This window comes from Nerophis ophidion, linkage group LG07, assembly GCF_033978795.1.
Source record: "Nerophis ophidion isolate RoL-2023_Sa linkage group LG07, RoL_Noph_v1.0, whole genome shotgun sequence".
In the NCBI taxonomy this organism is placed as follows: domain Eukaryota; kingdom Metazoa; phylum Chordata; class Actinopteri; order Syngnathiformes; family Syngnathidae; genus Nerophis; species Nerophis ophidion.
In genome coordinates this window covers 51,023,516-51,042,039 of record NC_084617.1, presented here as the reverse complement: position 1 = coordinate 51,042,039, position 18,524 = coordinate 51,023,516, and the positions used below count along the sequence as shown (strand labels likewise).

At 37.8% G+C, this 18,524-nt stretch overlaps 1 protein-coding gene across 3 annotated transcripts in view; it reads left to right on the top strand.

The window, feature by feature from the left end:
- The window catches only part of homer1b (homer scaffold protein 1b), a 105,634-nt gene that overhangs the window by 35,083 nt on the left and 52,027 nt on the right, over positions 1–18,524 (top strand). For 2 of the 3 annotated variants that reach the window (XM_061906361.1, XM_061906363.1), the window contains exons 1-2: positions 652–1,132; positions 7,754–7,885. In XM_061906361.1, the coding sequence (XP_061762345.1) occupies positions 830–1,132; positions 7,754–7,885 (435 nt within the window). In that variant the 5' untranslated portion in view covers positions 652–829. Of the gene's footprint in view, positions 1–651; positions 1,133–7,753; positions 7,886–18,524 lie in introns of those variants that run through there. The other variant, XM_061906362.1, reaches the window with a different exon arrangement.

The following is an 18,524-nucleotide window of genomic DNA, read 5'->3' as shown; positions in this document are numbered from 1 at the left end:
GAGATAAAAAACAGTCATATTTTTGGTTAATTTAATAGTTAAAACAAATTTAAACAATGTAGCCCATATTCCAATATATGACTCAATGATGCTTAATGCTTAATGTTTAATGCTTAATGTTTAATGCTTAATGCCCGATGCGCAATGTTAGATGCTCATTGCTCGATATTAAAATACTCAATGCTCAGTGCTTAATGCCGATTGCTCAATGCTAAATGCTCGATGTTCAACGTTTAATGCTCGATGCCCAATGCCCGATGGTCAATGTTCGATGCTTAATGCTCCATGCTTAGTACTAAATGCTCGATGTTCGACATTTAATGCTCGATGCTCAATGTTGGATACTCAATGTTCGATGCTCATTGCTCGATGTTCAATATAACAAAATGTCGCAAAATTGAAGGGCTGGGAATACTTTCTGGATGCACTCCATCCCAATTACGATTTGTGGGGACTTAAAATCTCCAAATTGATCAACCAAACTCTTAAGTGTTTCTCTGAAAGGTGTACTTTTCTCTTGATATGTACACACATAGAGGAAAGTTTGTGTGGCAAGTGCAGTCCTGCGGGGTGTGTCTTTGACAGTAAAGCGTGGCCCACTGTCTATATTTAGCCTTAGACGCTTTCTTTTCTCCCCTCTGTGACCCTCGCTTAGTGCTGCAGACATTCTCATGTCAGCACACAGACGACGCCACTGACTGCAGTAGTTAGGATGATCAAACTTTGGTGCATAGTGCACGCTCACCTGGACTCTAGAATGCACCTGCGCATCATAGAGGATGTGTGTTCCTTGTGATTTCGACTCGGCTTGACTTTTGTTTTTGTAAACATGGAAGATGCCGAGCTTGTTATCCGGTTGCCCGGGCGATCCGCCTCCCCTGTGGACGGCAGACGCTTCGGCGCGAGCGTGGGGTTCGGAGAGACGTTGGTATTGCGGCACAAGGAGGTTCACAACTTCTTTTTCGTCCCCTTCAGGGAGCAGCCCATCTACAGCACGCGGGCCCACGTCTTCCAGATTGACCCCAACACCAAGAAGAACTGGCTGCCCACCAGCAAGCACGCCGTCACCGTGTCCTATTTCTACGACAGCACGCGCAACGTCTACCGAATCATCAGCCTGGATGGTACAAAGGTGAGCTCACGACTTTCTCCAAGTCTTCCGGATGTTGGAATACAACCTTGCGTGGCGGAGGTCTGCTGTCAAAAAGCTGTGCACGCTGTCACAAGACACGCGGCTCATGTTACGCCATGTGTTTATAAATACTACATTTGCTATATTTGAGTGTATCTGGAAATACACTATATAGACATAAGTATTAGGATACCTGGCCATTCAGGAAGTGGTCAGGTTAAAGGTAGAGATGCATACCTTTTGCATTTGAGTCGATACGGTTCCAATTCATGTTACCTGGGAATTAATTATTTTGTAATAAACTCATTTGTTTAATGTTAAAAATATCATTTATTTAACAGTGAGTTGATAATGATAACTGTGCTTGTGCAGGTGTCATAGCTTCTTTTCTTACACTTCTTGAGTAGGAATGGGTACTGTTCACATTTTAAACCGTTAAGGTACTTGTTTTCTTTTATGTGTGTTAATAAATATTGTTTTTTGGAATACAATCTATTTTTTTATTGCAACTTTTAAAAATGATCTAATATTTGCTGTCCAGTTGTCATATTTTGTGTAATAATCACAATTCTGAGTCTCATTTGAAAGTTGAATGTTTTAAGTCTCGTTTTAAACCCACTTTTATTCTCTGGCTTTTAAATCTGAGTCTTGTGGTCCTCTGTGTCTTTCATGGTTTTATTCTATTATATAGATTTGTTCAATTCAATTTTATTGATGTATTTTATCATTTAATGATATTATTATAATTTGTTTGTTGTTTACTAGTTTCATTTTGAATGCTTATAATTTGATTACTTTTATTGTTTCTTTTCTTATAGGTAGGTAGGTAGGTAGGTCTTTATTGTCATTGCAACAAGTACAACGAAACTTTGTTTTCAGCACAAACCTGTTCAAGATTAGACAAACAAACAGTGTGCAGGGTTACAGAACAAGTACGCTGATGGGTCGCCATAAGGCGCTCCGTAAAAGATGGGAAAAAGGTAAACGCTGGGGAAGGATGAGTAAAAAAATACAATCCAGACAGGGCTCCTAAGGGGGCCCATTTCGGAGTGAGAAAAAACCTCCATAGCAAAGCACATATACATATTACAACATACATCTCGAGATATCTAGTAACAGAGGGAAGGTAGTTCAAGGTCATGGTGGTAGGTCGCAGCTCTTCAGGCGCTGACCATCCATTCATCACCCCTACGGGATTTGCGTCGAGGGCGTTGAATTGAGGGACGGGGGGGTGTATTGTGGCGTATATTTTTTTGTGGAGGGCTTCCCGGTGACAGAGCGGTTAGTGCATCTGCCTCACGATACGAAGGTCCTGCAGTCCTGGGTTCGATCCCAGGCTCGGGATCTTTCTGTGTGGAGTTTGCATGTTCTCCCCGTGAATGCGTGGGTTCCGTCATAATTCCGAATAGGTGGATATCTTCACGTCGTCGACAGAAAAGGGTCGCCAGGCACACTGCTCTACTTCTTCTCCCAAGAGTCCGTCGTGTGTCCGGCAACAACCGCTTCGTCACGACAGAAGGTTCCCCAAAACCCAAGATCTTGTCAATTTTGTTGAGGCCAGTTAAGTAGTTCCAATTTTTAGATTTGGAGAGCAGTGCAAAAAGAGGCAACAAGAAAGTTAAAGGTAAGACAAAACAAAGAAGCAAGCAGGAGAGATAAGGGAGAGGAAAAGGGGAGCGTCCACCCTCGGTGAGTGCCAGAGAGAAAGCGTGCAGCACTTTTTGTTGTTACTAGTGCTATGTAAATTAAGGTGATTAGATTGGAAAATATGATATTAAGTTGTAATTATGGTTGCAAGTCCAAGACATTTGATGGCGGTAGTGTGTAGTTTATGGTGTTTTTTTTGTTGCGCCATAAAAAGTGTTAATATTGTAAGTCAGTGGTCCCCAACACCGCTCGATTGGTACCGGGCCGCAGAAGAATTTTTCATTAATTTTTATTTCAATTGTTTTTATTTCTATTAAATCAACATAAAAACACAATATACACTTACAATTAGTGCACCAATCCAAAAAAACTCCCTTTTTCATGACAAAAACCTCCCGTTTTCATGACAAAAAATTTTTTTTTAAATGCTAACCGGACCTAGGTACCGTAACAAGGCACTGTTTGGATTCTAAGTAAGTCGTTGCCCGATGGGACCGATGGGATTTGGTCGTTGCCAGAAAAGTACCAGATTCGGCACACATCCCGACTTCTGGGTCTCATTTGCAAGTAGGAGACAATGCATGCAGTTGCAATTCCAATACACTAGATGGCAGTAGTGTATAGGCTAAGACAGGGGTTTCTGATACATTTTCCTAAAGGGGCCATATCAGCTTTAACGCTGCCTAAGGGCCTGTCGTATCTGGAAGACAGTAAATGTGACTACATTTATGGAAAAATAAACAATCCTGAACATTTTCTTAAAAAAAATATTTTTTGTTGTTGTAAAGCTTTAATTCAGAGACTATAAACTCAAAGTGAAGTGAAGTGAATTATATTTATATAGTGCTTTTTCTCTAGTGACTCAAAGTGCTTTACACAGTGAAACCCAATATATAATTTTTACATTTAAACCAGTGTGGGTGGCACTGGGAGCAGGTGGGTAAAGTGTCTTGCCCAAGGACACAACGGCAGTGACTAGGATGGCAGAAGCGGGGATCGAACCTGCAACCCTCAAGTTGCTGGCACGGCCGCTCTACCAACCGAGCTATACCGCCCGAGCTATAAAGTCTGTATTTTATATGCATAGAAAGTAAAAAAAACAATGCAAACATTGGCAGCTAACATACATCATTATATTGTTGTCTCAAATCAACAATACTGTTTTGAAAAGTAGAGCCTTAATATACGTTTGAGGGTTTTCTATCAGGCAGACTTGCTTTGTTGGCATGGAAAATTGCGACATTACCTGGGGGCAGTTTGGCTGAGTGCTGCTTGAGGGTCTATTTCTATGCTAAGTGTTTGAGCCGGTGTTTAGCCTGCAAACAACTGTGACGTCACTAACAACAAAGATTTGATTTTTTTACGTGAATCAGTACCGGTAGTACTGACACAAGTCAGTCGGTTTATACAAAAGGTAGTTGGATTCGGTACCCATCCTTGTTGGAAATGGCAGAGTTGAGAGGTATTCAATTAGTGAATTTCAACCACTGCGTTGCTAAATAATCAGACGGCTCCGAAATTTAGTCCGCCATCTCATATCACACAAACCGACCCTATGAATTCATTGCGTAAGGCTCACTCATGCCCAAACTCTTATTGATGTCAGTTAATCAGAATGTTCCACAACACCGGCACCGATTGATCAGCTGTTAATTAGCTCTGCATTAAAGTTGTTGGATTACAGTATGGAAGACTTGAATGATTTCCCCCCTTCATCACTGTCAACAAATCTCATTAGCTCACCAAAGCCTAGATGAGCATACAAATCATGTCCGACCTTACAATGTAGTCTCCCAGCTCTCTGTAGATGATAATACACATGAAATATGTAACAACACATGATGTAATAATGTAATACATGTTCACCTCAATATGTAAGAAAATGTTGTAATACATTTCTTAAACTACTTGAACTTTGACACATCATATAGTCATTTGATACATATTGCAAAAGTGATTACAAAATGTGGGTGCTGCACTCTAAAAAGAAAATAAATGTAACAATTTATTGCATTATGTAACAAACCATTGACATTGATGACTTAATTCAGGGATGTCCAAACTACATGTGTGTGTGTGCGTGTATATATATATATATATATATATATATATATATATATATATCCATCCATCCATCCATCCATCCATCCGTCCATCCATTTTCTACCGCGTATTCCCTTTTGGGGTTGCGGGGGGCGCTGGCGCCTATCTCAGCTACAATCGGGCGGAAGGCGGCGTACACCCTCGACAAGTCGCCACCTCATCGCAGGGCCAACACAGATAGACAGACAACATTCACGCTCACATTCACACACTAGGGCCAATTTAGTGTTGCCAATCAACCTATCCCCAGGTGCATGTCTTTGGAAGCCCCCCGCGACCCCAAAAGGGAATAAGCGGTAGAAAATGGATGGATGGATATGCATATATATATATATATATATATATGCATATATATATATATGCATATATATATATATATATATATATATATATATATATATATATATATATATATATATATATATATATATATATATATATATATATATATATATATATATTAGGGCTGCGAATCTTTGGGTGTCCCATAATTCGATTCAATATCGTTTCTTGGGGTCACGATTCGATTCAAAATCGATTTTTTTTTAATTCAACACGATTCTCGGTTCAAAAACGATTTTTCCCCGATTCAAAATGATTCTCTATTTATTCAATACATAGGATTTCAGCAGGATCTACCCCAGTCTGCTAACATGCAAGCAGAGTAGTAGATTTTTGTAAAAAGCTTTTATAATTTTAAAGGACAATGTTTTATCAAATGATTGCAATAATGTAAATTTGTTTTAACTATTAAACGAAAAAAAAAAAGATTTATTTTATCTTTGTGAAAATATTGGACACAGTGTGTTGTCAAGCTTATGAGATGCGATGCAAGTGTATAAGCCACTATTGTTCTTTTTTTTTTTATAAATGTCTAATGATAATGTCAATGAGGGATTTTTAATCACTACTATGCTGAAATTATAACTAATATTGATACTGTTGTTGATAATGTTAATTTTTGTTTCACTACTTTTGGTTTGTTCTGTGTCGTGTTTGTGTCTTCTCTCAATTGCCCTGTTTATTGCAGTTCTGAGTGTTGCTGGGTCAGGTTTGGTTTTGAATTGGATTGCATTGTTATGGTATTGCTGTGTAATGTTTTGATTAAAAAAAAAAATTAAAAATCGATTAAAAAAAAATTAGAATAGATTCTGAATCGCAAAACGTGAGAATCGCGATTCAAATTCGAATTGATTTTTCCCCACACCCTTAATATATATATATATATATATATATATATATATAGTACACATATATATACACACAAGAACGTGATGTCATGGTTGTCTTGAGTTTCCAAAACTTTATACAACTTTTATTTTTTTGTGATAGAGTGATCGGATCACATACTTGTTGGTCACAAAAAACACTGATGAAGTTTGGTTATTTTATGACTTTATTATGGGTCTACAGAAAATGTGACCAAATCTGCTGGGTCAAAAGTATACATGCAGCAATGTTAATATTTGGTTACTTGTCCCTTGGCAAGTTTCAATGCAATAAGGCGTTTTTGGTAGCCATTCACAAGCTTCTGGTTGAATTTTTGGCCACTCCTCTTGACAAAATTAGTGCAGTTCAGATAAGTTTGTTGATTTTCTGACATGGACTTGTTTCCTCAGCATTGTCCACATGTTTAAGTCAGGACTTTGGGAAGGCCATTCTAAAACCGTAATTCTCGCCTGATTTAGCCTTTCCTTTACTACTTTTGACATGTGTTTGGGGTCATTGTCCTGTTGGAACACCCAACTGCGGCCAAAACCCTACCTCCGGGCTGATTATTTTAGGTTGTCCTGAAGAATTTGGAGATAATCCACCTTTTTCATTGTCCCATTTAAAGCACCAGTTCCATTGGCAGCAAAACAGGCCCAGAGCATAATACTACCACCACCATGCTTGATGGTAGGCATGGCGTTCCAGGGATTGAAGGCCTCACCTTTTCTCCTCCAAACATTTTGCTGGGTATTGTGGCTCAACAGCTCAATTTTAGTTTCATGTGACCACAGAAGTTTCCTGCAGAAGGTCTTAACTTTGTCCATTTAATGTCAGATGAAACAAAAAATGAGCTGTTTGGCCACAATAACTAGCAATATGCATAGAATACTTTCGCCACACCTAATTTGTGTGACAAACATAGTTTATACAACATTTTTGAAAAACAACAACGATGGAATATTTTTTTGCTGTTAAATATTTTTGTTGTTCGTATCATGTATTGTAGTATCATAACATAATCCATAATACATGAGTGTATGTCTTCCAACATTTCAGTGCACTGGAAATTTTCATGTTAGTAATACTTCATTAGTGTAACTTTTGACTCTAGCTTGCAATCATATTCTTCATTATAATCAATAACAATTAATTTGATGTAGGTTTGTCTAATGAAACATCCTACTTGGATCCAAAATGTATTCAATTCTAATTAATTCAATTTAATTGATCAATAGTTATTTATTAACTTGTGTAATACTTTGTACACCAAATTGTAATTCCAAAAAATGTGCAGCAGCTTTATTTTCCCTGCAGTTCGCCTGCCCTTTCTGCATCCTGGGGTTAGGATTAACACAACCGTGAAACGAAACATGACATTAGTACATATTACAAACACCTGTCAGTCGGATACAGTACATGTTGTACACTGGAATAGAATTGGTCAGTGTTGTTAAAATAATATTATTGGTCTTCATTATTATCTTTGCTAACTCTGATTTTTAAATTAAAAGTCTTTCGATTGTGCCGGTGTGCTTAACAAAAGGAGTAATCCTCTGTGGTTAAACTAATCTCTCTCTGTGCTTCTCTGTCCGACACACATTAAATACATCGTAGTAAGTTCATTCAAAATGTATTAAGTGGGTTTGCTTTCTGCTGCAGGCGATAATTAACAGCACCATCAGTCCCAACATGACATTCACAAAGACTTCGCAGAAGTTTGGCCAGTGGGCGGACAGTCGAGCCAACACCGTCTATGGCCTGGGATTCTCCACTGAGCATCACCTGTCCAAGGTAGCACTCAACACACACAGACATATACATATACACATTATTATATATACACACACACATACTGTATATATCCACACACATGCACATATATACACATATATGTATATATTTTTATATATAAACATACATATATGTATATACATAGATATACATATATATGTATATGTGTATATATACACATATATGTATATACATATATATATATACACGCATATATATACATGTACATGTATATACATACACATATACATACAGTATATATGTAAGTGTATATATACATATATAAATGTATATTGTATACACATATATATACACATATACATATATATGTATACATACACATATGTGTATGTATATATACTGTATATACACATATGTGTATGTATATATACTGTATATACACACACACATACATACATACATACATACATACATACATACATACATACATACATATATATATATATATATATATATATATATACAAACACATACATATACACACATATACACGTATATGTATATATATATACATACATATATATACATATATAGATACATATATAGAGATATATATATATATATATTTACAGTCTTGTGATTTTTCCCACACCTACATATTGCGCTCTACCACGGTATCGAGCACTATTCTCTGGATAACCCAATCAAGACATATGTATATATTTATATACATATACATACATATACACATATATATGTATGTATATATGTGTGTATATATATATATATATATATATACACACATACACATATATGTATGGATGTATATACTGTATATATACACACACACATATATATACACACAAATACATATATACACATATATATACATATATGTATATAAATATAAATGTATTAGTATATATTTATATGTATATATATATACACACACATACATACATATATATACACATATATAAATATAAACACACACATATACATATATATAAACACACAAATATACATATATATATATATATATATATATATATATATATATATATATATATATATATATATATATATATATATATATATATCCCCCCAAACCCAGTGATGTTGGCCCGTTGTGTAAATCGTAAATAAAAACAAAACACAATAATTTGCTAATTATTTTAAACTTATATTAAATTGAATAGACTGCAAATACAAGATATTTTAATGTTCGAATTGAAAATCTTAAGATTTTTTACAAATAATCATTAGTTTATAATTTAATGGCAGCAACACATTGCAAAAAAGTTAGCACAGGGGCATTTTTACCACTGTGTTACATGGCCTTTCCTTTTAACAACACCAAGTAAACGTTTGGGAACCGAGGAGACCAATATTGTAAGCTTTTCTGGTGGAATTATTTCCCATTTGTGCTTGATGTACAGCTTAAGTTGTTCAACAGTCCGGGGTTTCCGTTGTGGTATTTTAGGCTTCATAATGCGCCACACATTTTCAATGGGAGACAGGTCTGGACTACAGGCAGGCCAGTCTAGAACCCGCACTCTTACTATGAAGCCACGCTGGCTTGGCATTGTCTTGCTGAAATAAGCAGGGGCATCCACGTTAACGTTACTTGGATGGCAACATATGTTGCTCCAAAACCTGTATTTACCTTTCAGCATTAATGGTGCCTTCTGTGTAAGTTACCCATTCCTTTGGCACAAATACACCCCCATACCATCACAGATGCTGGCTTTTGAACTTTGCGCCCAGCACAATCCGGATGGTTCTTTTCCTCTTTATTCTGGAGGACACGACGTCAACAGTTTCCAAAAACCATTTGAAATGGGGGCTCGTCAGACCACAGAACACTTTTACACTTTGCATTAGTCCATCTAAGATGAGCTCGGGCCCAGCAATGGGTCTTGTTGATGAATGGCTTTGGCTTTGCAAAGTAGAGTTTTAACTTGCAATTACAGATGTAGCGACAAACTGTAGTTACTGAAAGTGGTTTTTTGAAGTGTTCCTGAATCCACTTGGTGATATCCTTTGCACACTGATGTAGTTTTTTGATGCGGTACCGCCTGAGTGATCGAAAGTCACAGGCTTGCTGCTTACGTGGAGTGATTTCTCTTGCTTCTCTGAACTTTTTGATGATATTACGAACCGTAGATGGTGAAATCCCTAAATTCATTGCAACAGCTCATTGAGAAATGTTGTTTCTTAAACTATTGAACAATTTACTCACATTTGTTCACAAAGTGGTGACCCTCGCACAATCCTTGTTTGTTAATGGAGGCTGCTTTTATACCCAAACATGGCACCCACCTGTTCCCAATTAGCAAGTTCACCTGTGGGATGTTCCAAAATAAGTGTTTGATGAGCGTTCCTAGACTTTCTCAGTCTGTTTTGCCACTTGTGCCAGCTTTTTTAAAACATGTTGCAGGCATCAAATTCCGAATGTCCTTATATTTGCAAAAAATAACAGTTTCTAAGTTCGAACGTTAAGTATCTTCTCTTTGCAGTGTATTCATTTGATTATAAGTTGAAAAGGATTTGCAAATCATTGTATTCTGTTTTCATTTACGATTTACACAACGTGCCAACTTCACTGGTTTTGGGGTTTGTGTGTATATATATATATGGAAATGTCATATCCACGGATGTGTGCATGTGTAGGTGGTGGTTACTCTGCAGTATGATTAAGCCCAGTTACGCACACACTTAAACAGACATTGTATACACACCTGCTCACACGCCATCCTATGTGTCAGGCGGCAAAGCAAAGATTAAGGTGTTGATAACCAGCGCTTATATAAAAGGACATTTCCTGTTTCGCATTATATGCCGGACATTAATATTATGTACCACTGTGGCCTCTCCCCCGTTTCCTCAGTAGCTGCTCCTAATAAGACCCATAAATCCCCTCAACTTCTCCTTTAAGATATTTATATCCAACGCTTCACTTGAGCAAGTGTGTGCATGATTTTGTACACACGCTGATGTGATTTGGTTAGCTGCCAGGCCCTCAATTTTAATGTACGGCAGACATTTACTGGAGGATCGTGTTTACGCTGTGGGCTCCTTTCTTTCTCAGTGAAGCAGTAATAGATAATGCCTTTGTGTATTCGCCATGTCGGTTATTTTCAAACACAATGAGTGTGTGAAAAAAGACACGCCTTGTTCTAAGTAAAATAGGGAATAAAGCAGTTTATATTAGTAATACCTTCTTGTGTATGTTAATGGGGTGGGTATTTTTAGGAACTCGCATGGCTGCCGTATTTGTGACCCCAAGATGCAGGAACCAGGAGACGACGAGCAAGTAACAGGATTATAATATATAAACAAAGAAGCAGTCTTGCATGAACAGTTCACCAACATAAAGTCAATCTTCGAGCACTAAGGAGTGGGCAAGAAAGGCATAAATAGAAACATGCTGATTGGCAGCCGGTGTGGACCCAATCAACAGCAGGTGAGGGAAAAAACAGCGCTCAGCGGGACAAGCAGGAAATGGAAACAAAATAATCGGAAACAAAAATAAAACAAGGAAGCACAAACAGAAATGAAGTGACAGATCGTCACAGGACCCAATCCTTTAGGGACAGACTCCAGATGTCCCTAGAAAAAAAAAACGAAAAGAGATCAAAAGTCAAGGTAGGGTGGAGGGAGGACTTGGCGGAGGGTCGCCAGGCCAAGTGTCACCGCAGCCAGCGAAGAGGCGGGAGCGAGTGGTACCTGCACACCATCAGCCGTAAAGGTCCATGACCGGTCCTGTGCATCGCTGCCAACAACGCGGAGGGAGTCCATCAGACGGCCACGTTCTTGACTGAGGAGGAGAAGGTCATGTGTGATACCGACCGGCGCACCAGCACCAGCTCCTCTCATGTAAGCGTCATGGGATGCTGTAAGTTGTCATCGATGCTGACAGCGTCATGGACGGATCCGCTGCCGACGAGGAAGATAGCAGCACCGTGCTGAGTCCTGCCGTTGATGGGGAAAATGACGACGTGCGGAGTCCTGCCGGAGACGAGGTAAATGCCGGCACCGTGGGAAAGCCCACCAGAGAGGATGATGTCGTTGTGTGAGGAGAGGACGATGTCGTTGTGAGAGGAGACGGTGACAACGGGGATAAAAGCGGCGTGTGCTTCCCAGCACTGCTGCCGGTAGTAGCCTCCCCTCCACTAGACGGCTGTCAGGCGCCATCCATTATTGAGAGAAGCAGCTCCTGGTATTCAGTGTCCCCTTTTGCAAAAACGAGGGACGGGCGGAAGGGGGCTAGGAGGAGGGACAACGACACGTCCTGCGCCGAGTCCCAACAGGAGGCTCGGAAGGACATCACGGTGGGCTCGAGCCTTCGCCGGACTGGCAGGAGGAATGGGTGCTGGCGGCTGAGCCGGCGGCACAGGCGTTCAACGCGGGGCTGCGACCAGCGTTCGACGCGTTGTTGGAACCAGGCAATCACCGTAGAGCTGGTACAGGAGGATGCACAGCAGGAAACGGCGAAGGTTGCGGCAGTGGCCGAGCCGGTCAGAGAACCGGAAGCATAGGCAGCGGTGGCCTCGCCAGGCAAAGGGAGAAGGTGCGAGCCTGCTGTGGGCTGTGAACGCACAAACCTGGCTTTCAAGTCCTCCAAGAATTGTGCGGTCCAGAACGTCGGCTGAGGGTCGCTGACAGGGGTCCCTGCGAGGTCACAGTCTGGCTCGAGGATTATGTTAGGAACTCTCATGGCTGCCTTATTTGTGACCCCAAAAAGCATAAACCAGGAGACGAAGAGCAGGTACAGGATTGTAATAAATAAACAAAGAGAAAGAAGCAGTCTTGCACTTACAGTTCACCAACATAAAGTCAATCCTTGAGCACTGAGCAGCGCACGAGACAGGCATAAATAGAAACATGCAGATTGGCAGCAGGTGTGGACCGGCTGCCAATCAACAGCAGGTGAGGGAAAAAACAGCGCTCAGCGGGACAAGCGAGAAAGGGAAACAAAATAAGAGCACTGACCGGAAATAAACACAAAACAAGGAAGCACAAACAGAAATGAAGTGACAGATCGTCACAGCTATTAGCGATGAGCCAACACAGAATTATCACCTCACACACTACTTATTGCCTCAAACTAAAAGTTTTTACACTGTTCACACAGTTCAACATACATTTAATAAGTGTAAATAATAATGTATGATTTATTTAGTTTGAAAAACACAATTCCAAACATAAGAAATGATCAAAAATTATGGTTGTACAGTATACCGGAACTGATAAAGTACCGCAGTACTTTAAGTAATTAAAACCGGTACTGCTTTTGAAAAATACCGGTTCCCTTTGTTTTTTACGGGCGTGACGACACACCTTGGTCAAGTCGTGACGACACACCTTGGTCAAGTCATGACATTGCTAGTTTTACGAGCAGAGGAGCATGTTTGGCAACGCACACGCATGCAATACTTACAAGCAGACATGGTGTGTAGAAAAAAAGGAAAGTGGGCGCATTTTGGCTTAAAAACTAACAATAAAGGTGAAGCTATAACACAAACGCCACTCAGCAAGCGGTGCTTTAAAACATGGCTAGCTGGCTAGCGGCTAACGTCCATCTGCAGTCAGCAGTGTTTTAGCTACTTCTAAATGATTAATCTTCACCTCCATGGTGACAAACTAAGTTTCTCACAAATATCTTCAGGAATAGCTAAAAATGCTCCACTACACACTGTAGGAGGATACAATAGCTCACCACTAACAGCAAGCTGGCGCTCCTCAATGTAAACACATGAGTGGATCTGCACAGACATTGACTGTAACGATATCAAATACAAGAGCAATATCTTTGTCAATACTCCAATAATTACATCAATATTTTTATTATCACGTAATCTTTTGTCATTTTCTTTATGTGTATAAAGTCTGGTAAAATGTCCATGGACACAGGAGAACTGCATACAGCAGCAGACAAATTAAGAGCCTTTGTTTGCTTACTTACTACGAAAAGACAAGTTGTCTAGTATGTTCACTACTGTATGTAATTTAATGCCAAAATTGTTTGATTGCAATAAAAAATGTATGTTTAATGTATCATAGCTTTTCTGTTAAAATAAAGCCAATATTTTTTTCTTTTGTGGTCCCCCTTATTTTGAAAAGTAATCGAAATACCAAAATATTTGTACCGGTACCAAAATATTGGTATTGGGACAACCCTGTATTGTAGAATGTATTTTAATACACTTAATTAATAATGAATTCATTTAATTTTCAGAATACGCTAAGGGCTGATAAAAAAAAAAAAAAAGTAATTGTAGGCTGAATGCCCTTTGGACCTAGTCTTTTATGCATTTAACTGCTAAAAAAAAACCCACCAAAAAAACCCTCTAAAAATAAAAGACCACCAACAGTGATATCTTGCTTTTGATTATTAATACATTCCAAAGGGTCAGTTGAAAACCTAATCGTATTAAAACCCAAAAAATGTTTCCAATAGAAAACAATGTCAATCTAATAATGTGTTTCAAATAAACATAAACGTGAACACTTTTTTTTTTTTTTTACAAATAATGATTATTGTAGTTTTTAAACCAATGAAAAATACATATACTGTATGACAAATCAAATGGATGAATAAACAACATCACATTTATAGAACATAATACTCTAATATTATCTATGAAAGTGCTGACACTTTTATATCCAAGAACGCATGGACAGCAGCTGTGTACTACGGCAACTTTGTTTACATTCAATGGGAAAAAAAAAAAAAAAAAAAATCAGATTTTTATTTGATTTTCTGGTAAAATATTGGCAGCTCAGTCGCTATAATTTTATTGTAAAAATAAAGGTTGTACGGTAATCCACTGCAAAAACAATGGTTATAGATTTTATGGTAAAGACTGGTAGCTCCCCGTAAAAAAACAGTGATCTCATTCTTCTATTACAGTAATCCGGTGTAAAGACCACCGTGATTTTTACAGTGAAATTCTGGTGACTGAGCTGCCATTGTTTTACCGTAAATGATTTAAGTGTATGCTAATGCCATCCAATGCAAGCTTGCGACAGCTTACTGGCACAACAGGTCACACTGTCGTGACTCCTTGGCTTTTCAACTTCCATGCAGTCTTGTGTGGTCTGGTCGCCACTCCTCCCTCTACATCAAAGTGGAACTAATCTTTGAGGCAATGTGGGCCTACCAGGTGGATTTTTTTTAGCTGTTTTAGCACGTGCAAATTGCATCTCTGCCATCAAGGTGCCGGTGCAAGACAAGGCGAACAGCCAGTTAACTCCTTGTTTATACCATTAACTTTTTAGTCACTTAAGACATCATAATGTCAGCATATTGCAGCTAAAACATAGTAAATGATCTGCAACTTATCATAACATGTTTTCTTTAATTTGAAGGGGCTGAAATTGTATTTTTCCTAGTTTGTAACGTGAATATTGAAGAGTTGTGCTGCCTCGTCTGACGTCATGTCAGTTTTTACAGCGTGTAGTTTGAGTGAGGTCACATGACTGCTAGACTTTGTTTGATTGGTGAAATGGAGTTATAGCCGTTACCAGTGCTTATACCTTGGATTAGTGAAACTGAGTCATGTGACAGTGCCCACTGGAAGAAGTTTGTCAAACCAGCCAAACGAATGTGTCTTTGCAAGCAGTAATCAATAGATTATAGATAGTTATGATGATGATCGGAATGAAACTCAAGGTATCAATATTTCACAAAAAGTAAAACTTATGTGGCATTAAAACTACTCTAAAAAGGACAATTCATCCAAAAAGTTACTTAAATAAATGTAACGAAGTAAATGTAGCTTGTTACTACCCACCTCTGGCAGTGAGGTGCGTTCAGTGTCACTCTGGAAAGATGGACCCACAGGCTTATTTGGTTCTACACTACAGTAAGTTACTGTATTTGTTTAACTGAGTCAAAAGTATTGTTACTGTATATATACAGTGCCTTACAAATTATTCACCCAGCAATTAACTGATTTGTAAAAGGTTTTCACATTGAAATTAAAGTGGTTTTTTTGTTGTTGTTTTTTTTATCATAAAAACCAAATTGAAATTACTGGTATTTCAAGCCTGATGTCTTCATGCAAATAAAGGAGCTTCATATCTAAAGTGCTGCACCTCAAACCAATGCATTTACTTTGAGCTGCACTTGGACTATCCTATTGCACCAAAGTCCACAGCTATTGAGTTTCCTGCTGCCTTTCCAATAAATGTCTGACCTGAGACCAGCTCTTGCAGGCGTGTCAGTTACATTTTTTAAAAGCAGTCAGTGCTCCTCTTGACTGTAAATTAAATTTGAGCCTATCGCTGTACAGTAATAAAATTCTGATACATAAAAGGGTCATTTTGTGCTGTGCAGTGTTTAGATTTTCTTGCTTCCAACTAAAATAAATTGGTAGCTCCACAAATTGAGATTATCAGTATAGTAAATGAGGACAAGGCACTCATTACACCAGTCATTATTTGATATCAAATTGATATCCGCTCCAAGTCAGAATTTTGTCATTATGTATTATCACTAGTGTTGTCCCGATACCAATATTTTGGTACCGGTACCAAAATTATTTTGCAAAAAATTGCATTATTGGCTTTATTTTAACAAAAAATCTTACTGTACATTAAAGAAATGTTTCTTATAGCAAGTTTGTCCTTAAATAAAATAGTGAACATACAAGACAACTTGTCTTTTTTTAGTAAGTAAAAGGCTCCTAATTTCGCTGCTGACATATGCAGTAACATATTTTGTCATTATCCATTCTATTATTTTGTCAAAATTATTAAGGACAAGTGGTAGAAAATGAATTATTAATCTACTTGTTCATTTACTTTCTGCTTACTTTCTCTTTTAACATGTTCTATCTACACTTCCGTTAAAATGTAATAATCACTTATTGTTCTGTTGTTTAAATGCTTTACATTAGTTTTGGATAATACCACAAATTTGGGTATCAATCCGATACTAAGTAGTTACAGGATCATACATTGGTCATATTCAAATTCCTCATGTGTCCAGGTACATATTTCCTGAGTTAATAAACATAATATAATTTTTTTTAAACGAAAAAAGATGTTGTGATGACAAAAAATATCTACGTAATCATATTAGTATAGACTAGATATTTTCCTGTACTTGGTATCATTACAGTGGATGTTAGATGTAGATCCATGGGGGGTGGCGGACCAGTACTTTTCAGAGGCGGTATAGTACAGAATATGATTGATTAGTATCGCGGTACTATACTAATACCGGTATACTGTACAACCCTAATTATCACTAAATTAAAGTTCCCCTATTGTGTAAAACTGATACATAATAGTGTACAGTAACTCGAACCTGTTTATGAGCACTAAACAATTTCTACCACTTGCTTGCTCCACTTTAAGGAGAAACTGTGTTTTTATAATGTCATATAATAAATGAAGACTAGATTAAAAAAAATTGTAAAAGGCTTTGCTACTAATCTTACAATAAAGCTTGGAGATTTGCCATCTATCCATTAATTACATACAGATGCCTAAGTTTGATCGTTTTGTTTGTACTTGTAATTTGTGTCTTTATTATGAAAGCTTTTTTTTTTTAGACTTAATTTATGTAACTGAAATTTTTGCGTTGGAATTTTGTGAACTGAATTTTTCCAATTCAGTGTTAAAATTCAGTGTATAAAACGTGCATTTATTAACCATTAGAATAATTTCTATAGTTTGAAAATATCCAGCAGACAGTGTTGAAATGTTTATTATGTTTGTATTTTATGCCAAGGTAGTCCAGTTAACAGCTTTTTTTATGCCTTTTTTTGCAAGACCGATGTCACGTGACCTCAAACTTGACACCTCATTGGCTAGTTCTTAGACAGGGTTGATTGCTTCAGTCTTAATTTACCGGAAGTGAGTCTTGCTTTTTAAAGCAGCAGATTCTGTACTGAATTTTTCAGCATTAAATATTATTACATGTTTTTTTACACTGTTTTTTTTTTAATGAAATTGTCAGCATAATTTGATGTAAAAAAAAAAAAAAAAAAATCAGTTTCATAAATCCAACGTCAGAGAAGACACACAAATTAACCTCCAGAATTTGTCTTTAACAAATAGGCTAACATAGCTTGATGTTATAAAAAAAGAGACCGCATTGTAAGCATTGGAGTTCACATTGCTGTGCTAGCTGTGCTAATGTTTGTGTTTTATGAAACTTGTATGTAGAAATGGGTGCTGAACTTGGTATTTTAATACGTGTAACAAAGGCCATGTGTCAAAGGTAAACCCCACTCCCTGACAACCTCAAGAGCAGTGCTGGCTATCAGGCTATTAGCTCAGTAGCTAACATGCTGGTCTTTAATGCCGGGGACCCTGATTCGAATCCTGGGTGGAACATTGATTGATTGATTGATTGATTGAAACTTTTATTAGTAGATTGCACAGTACAGTACACTTTCCGTACAATTGACCACTAAACGGTCACACCCGAATAAAATTGTCAACTTGTTTAAGTTACATAGGCACATAAAATCAAACTGTGCCATATATCGATACCTTTGTTGCTTGTGACGTCACGTTCGGTTGCAGACTAAACACTGGCTCGGAGCGGACTCAGACACATTTCAAATCAATGCCAACAAAGGCAAGTATGACTGGTAGAAAACACTTTGAACGTACAGTTAGACTCCACTTTTCTAAAATGTGCTAGCTCAATGCTAAT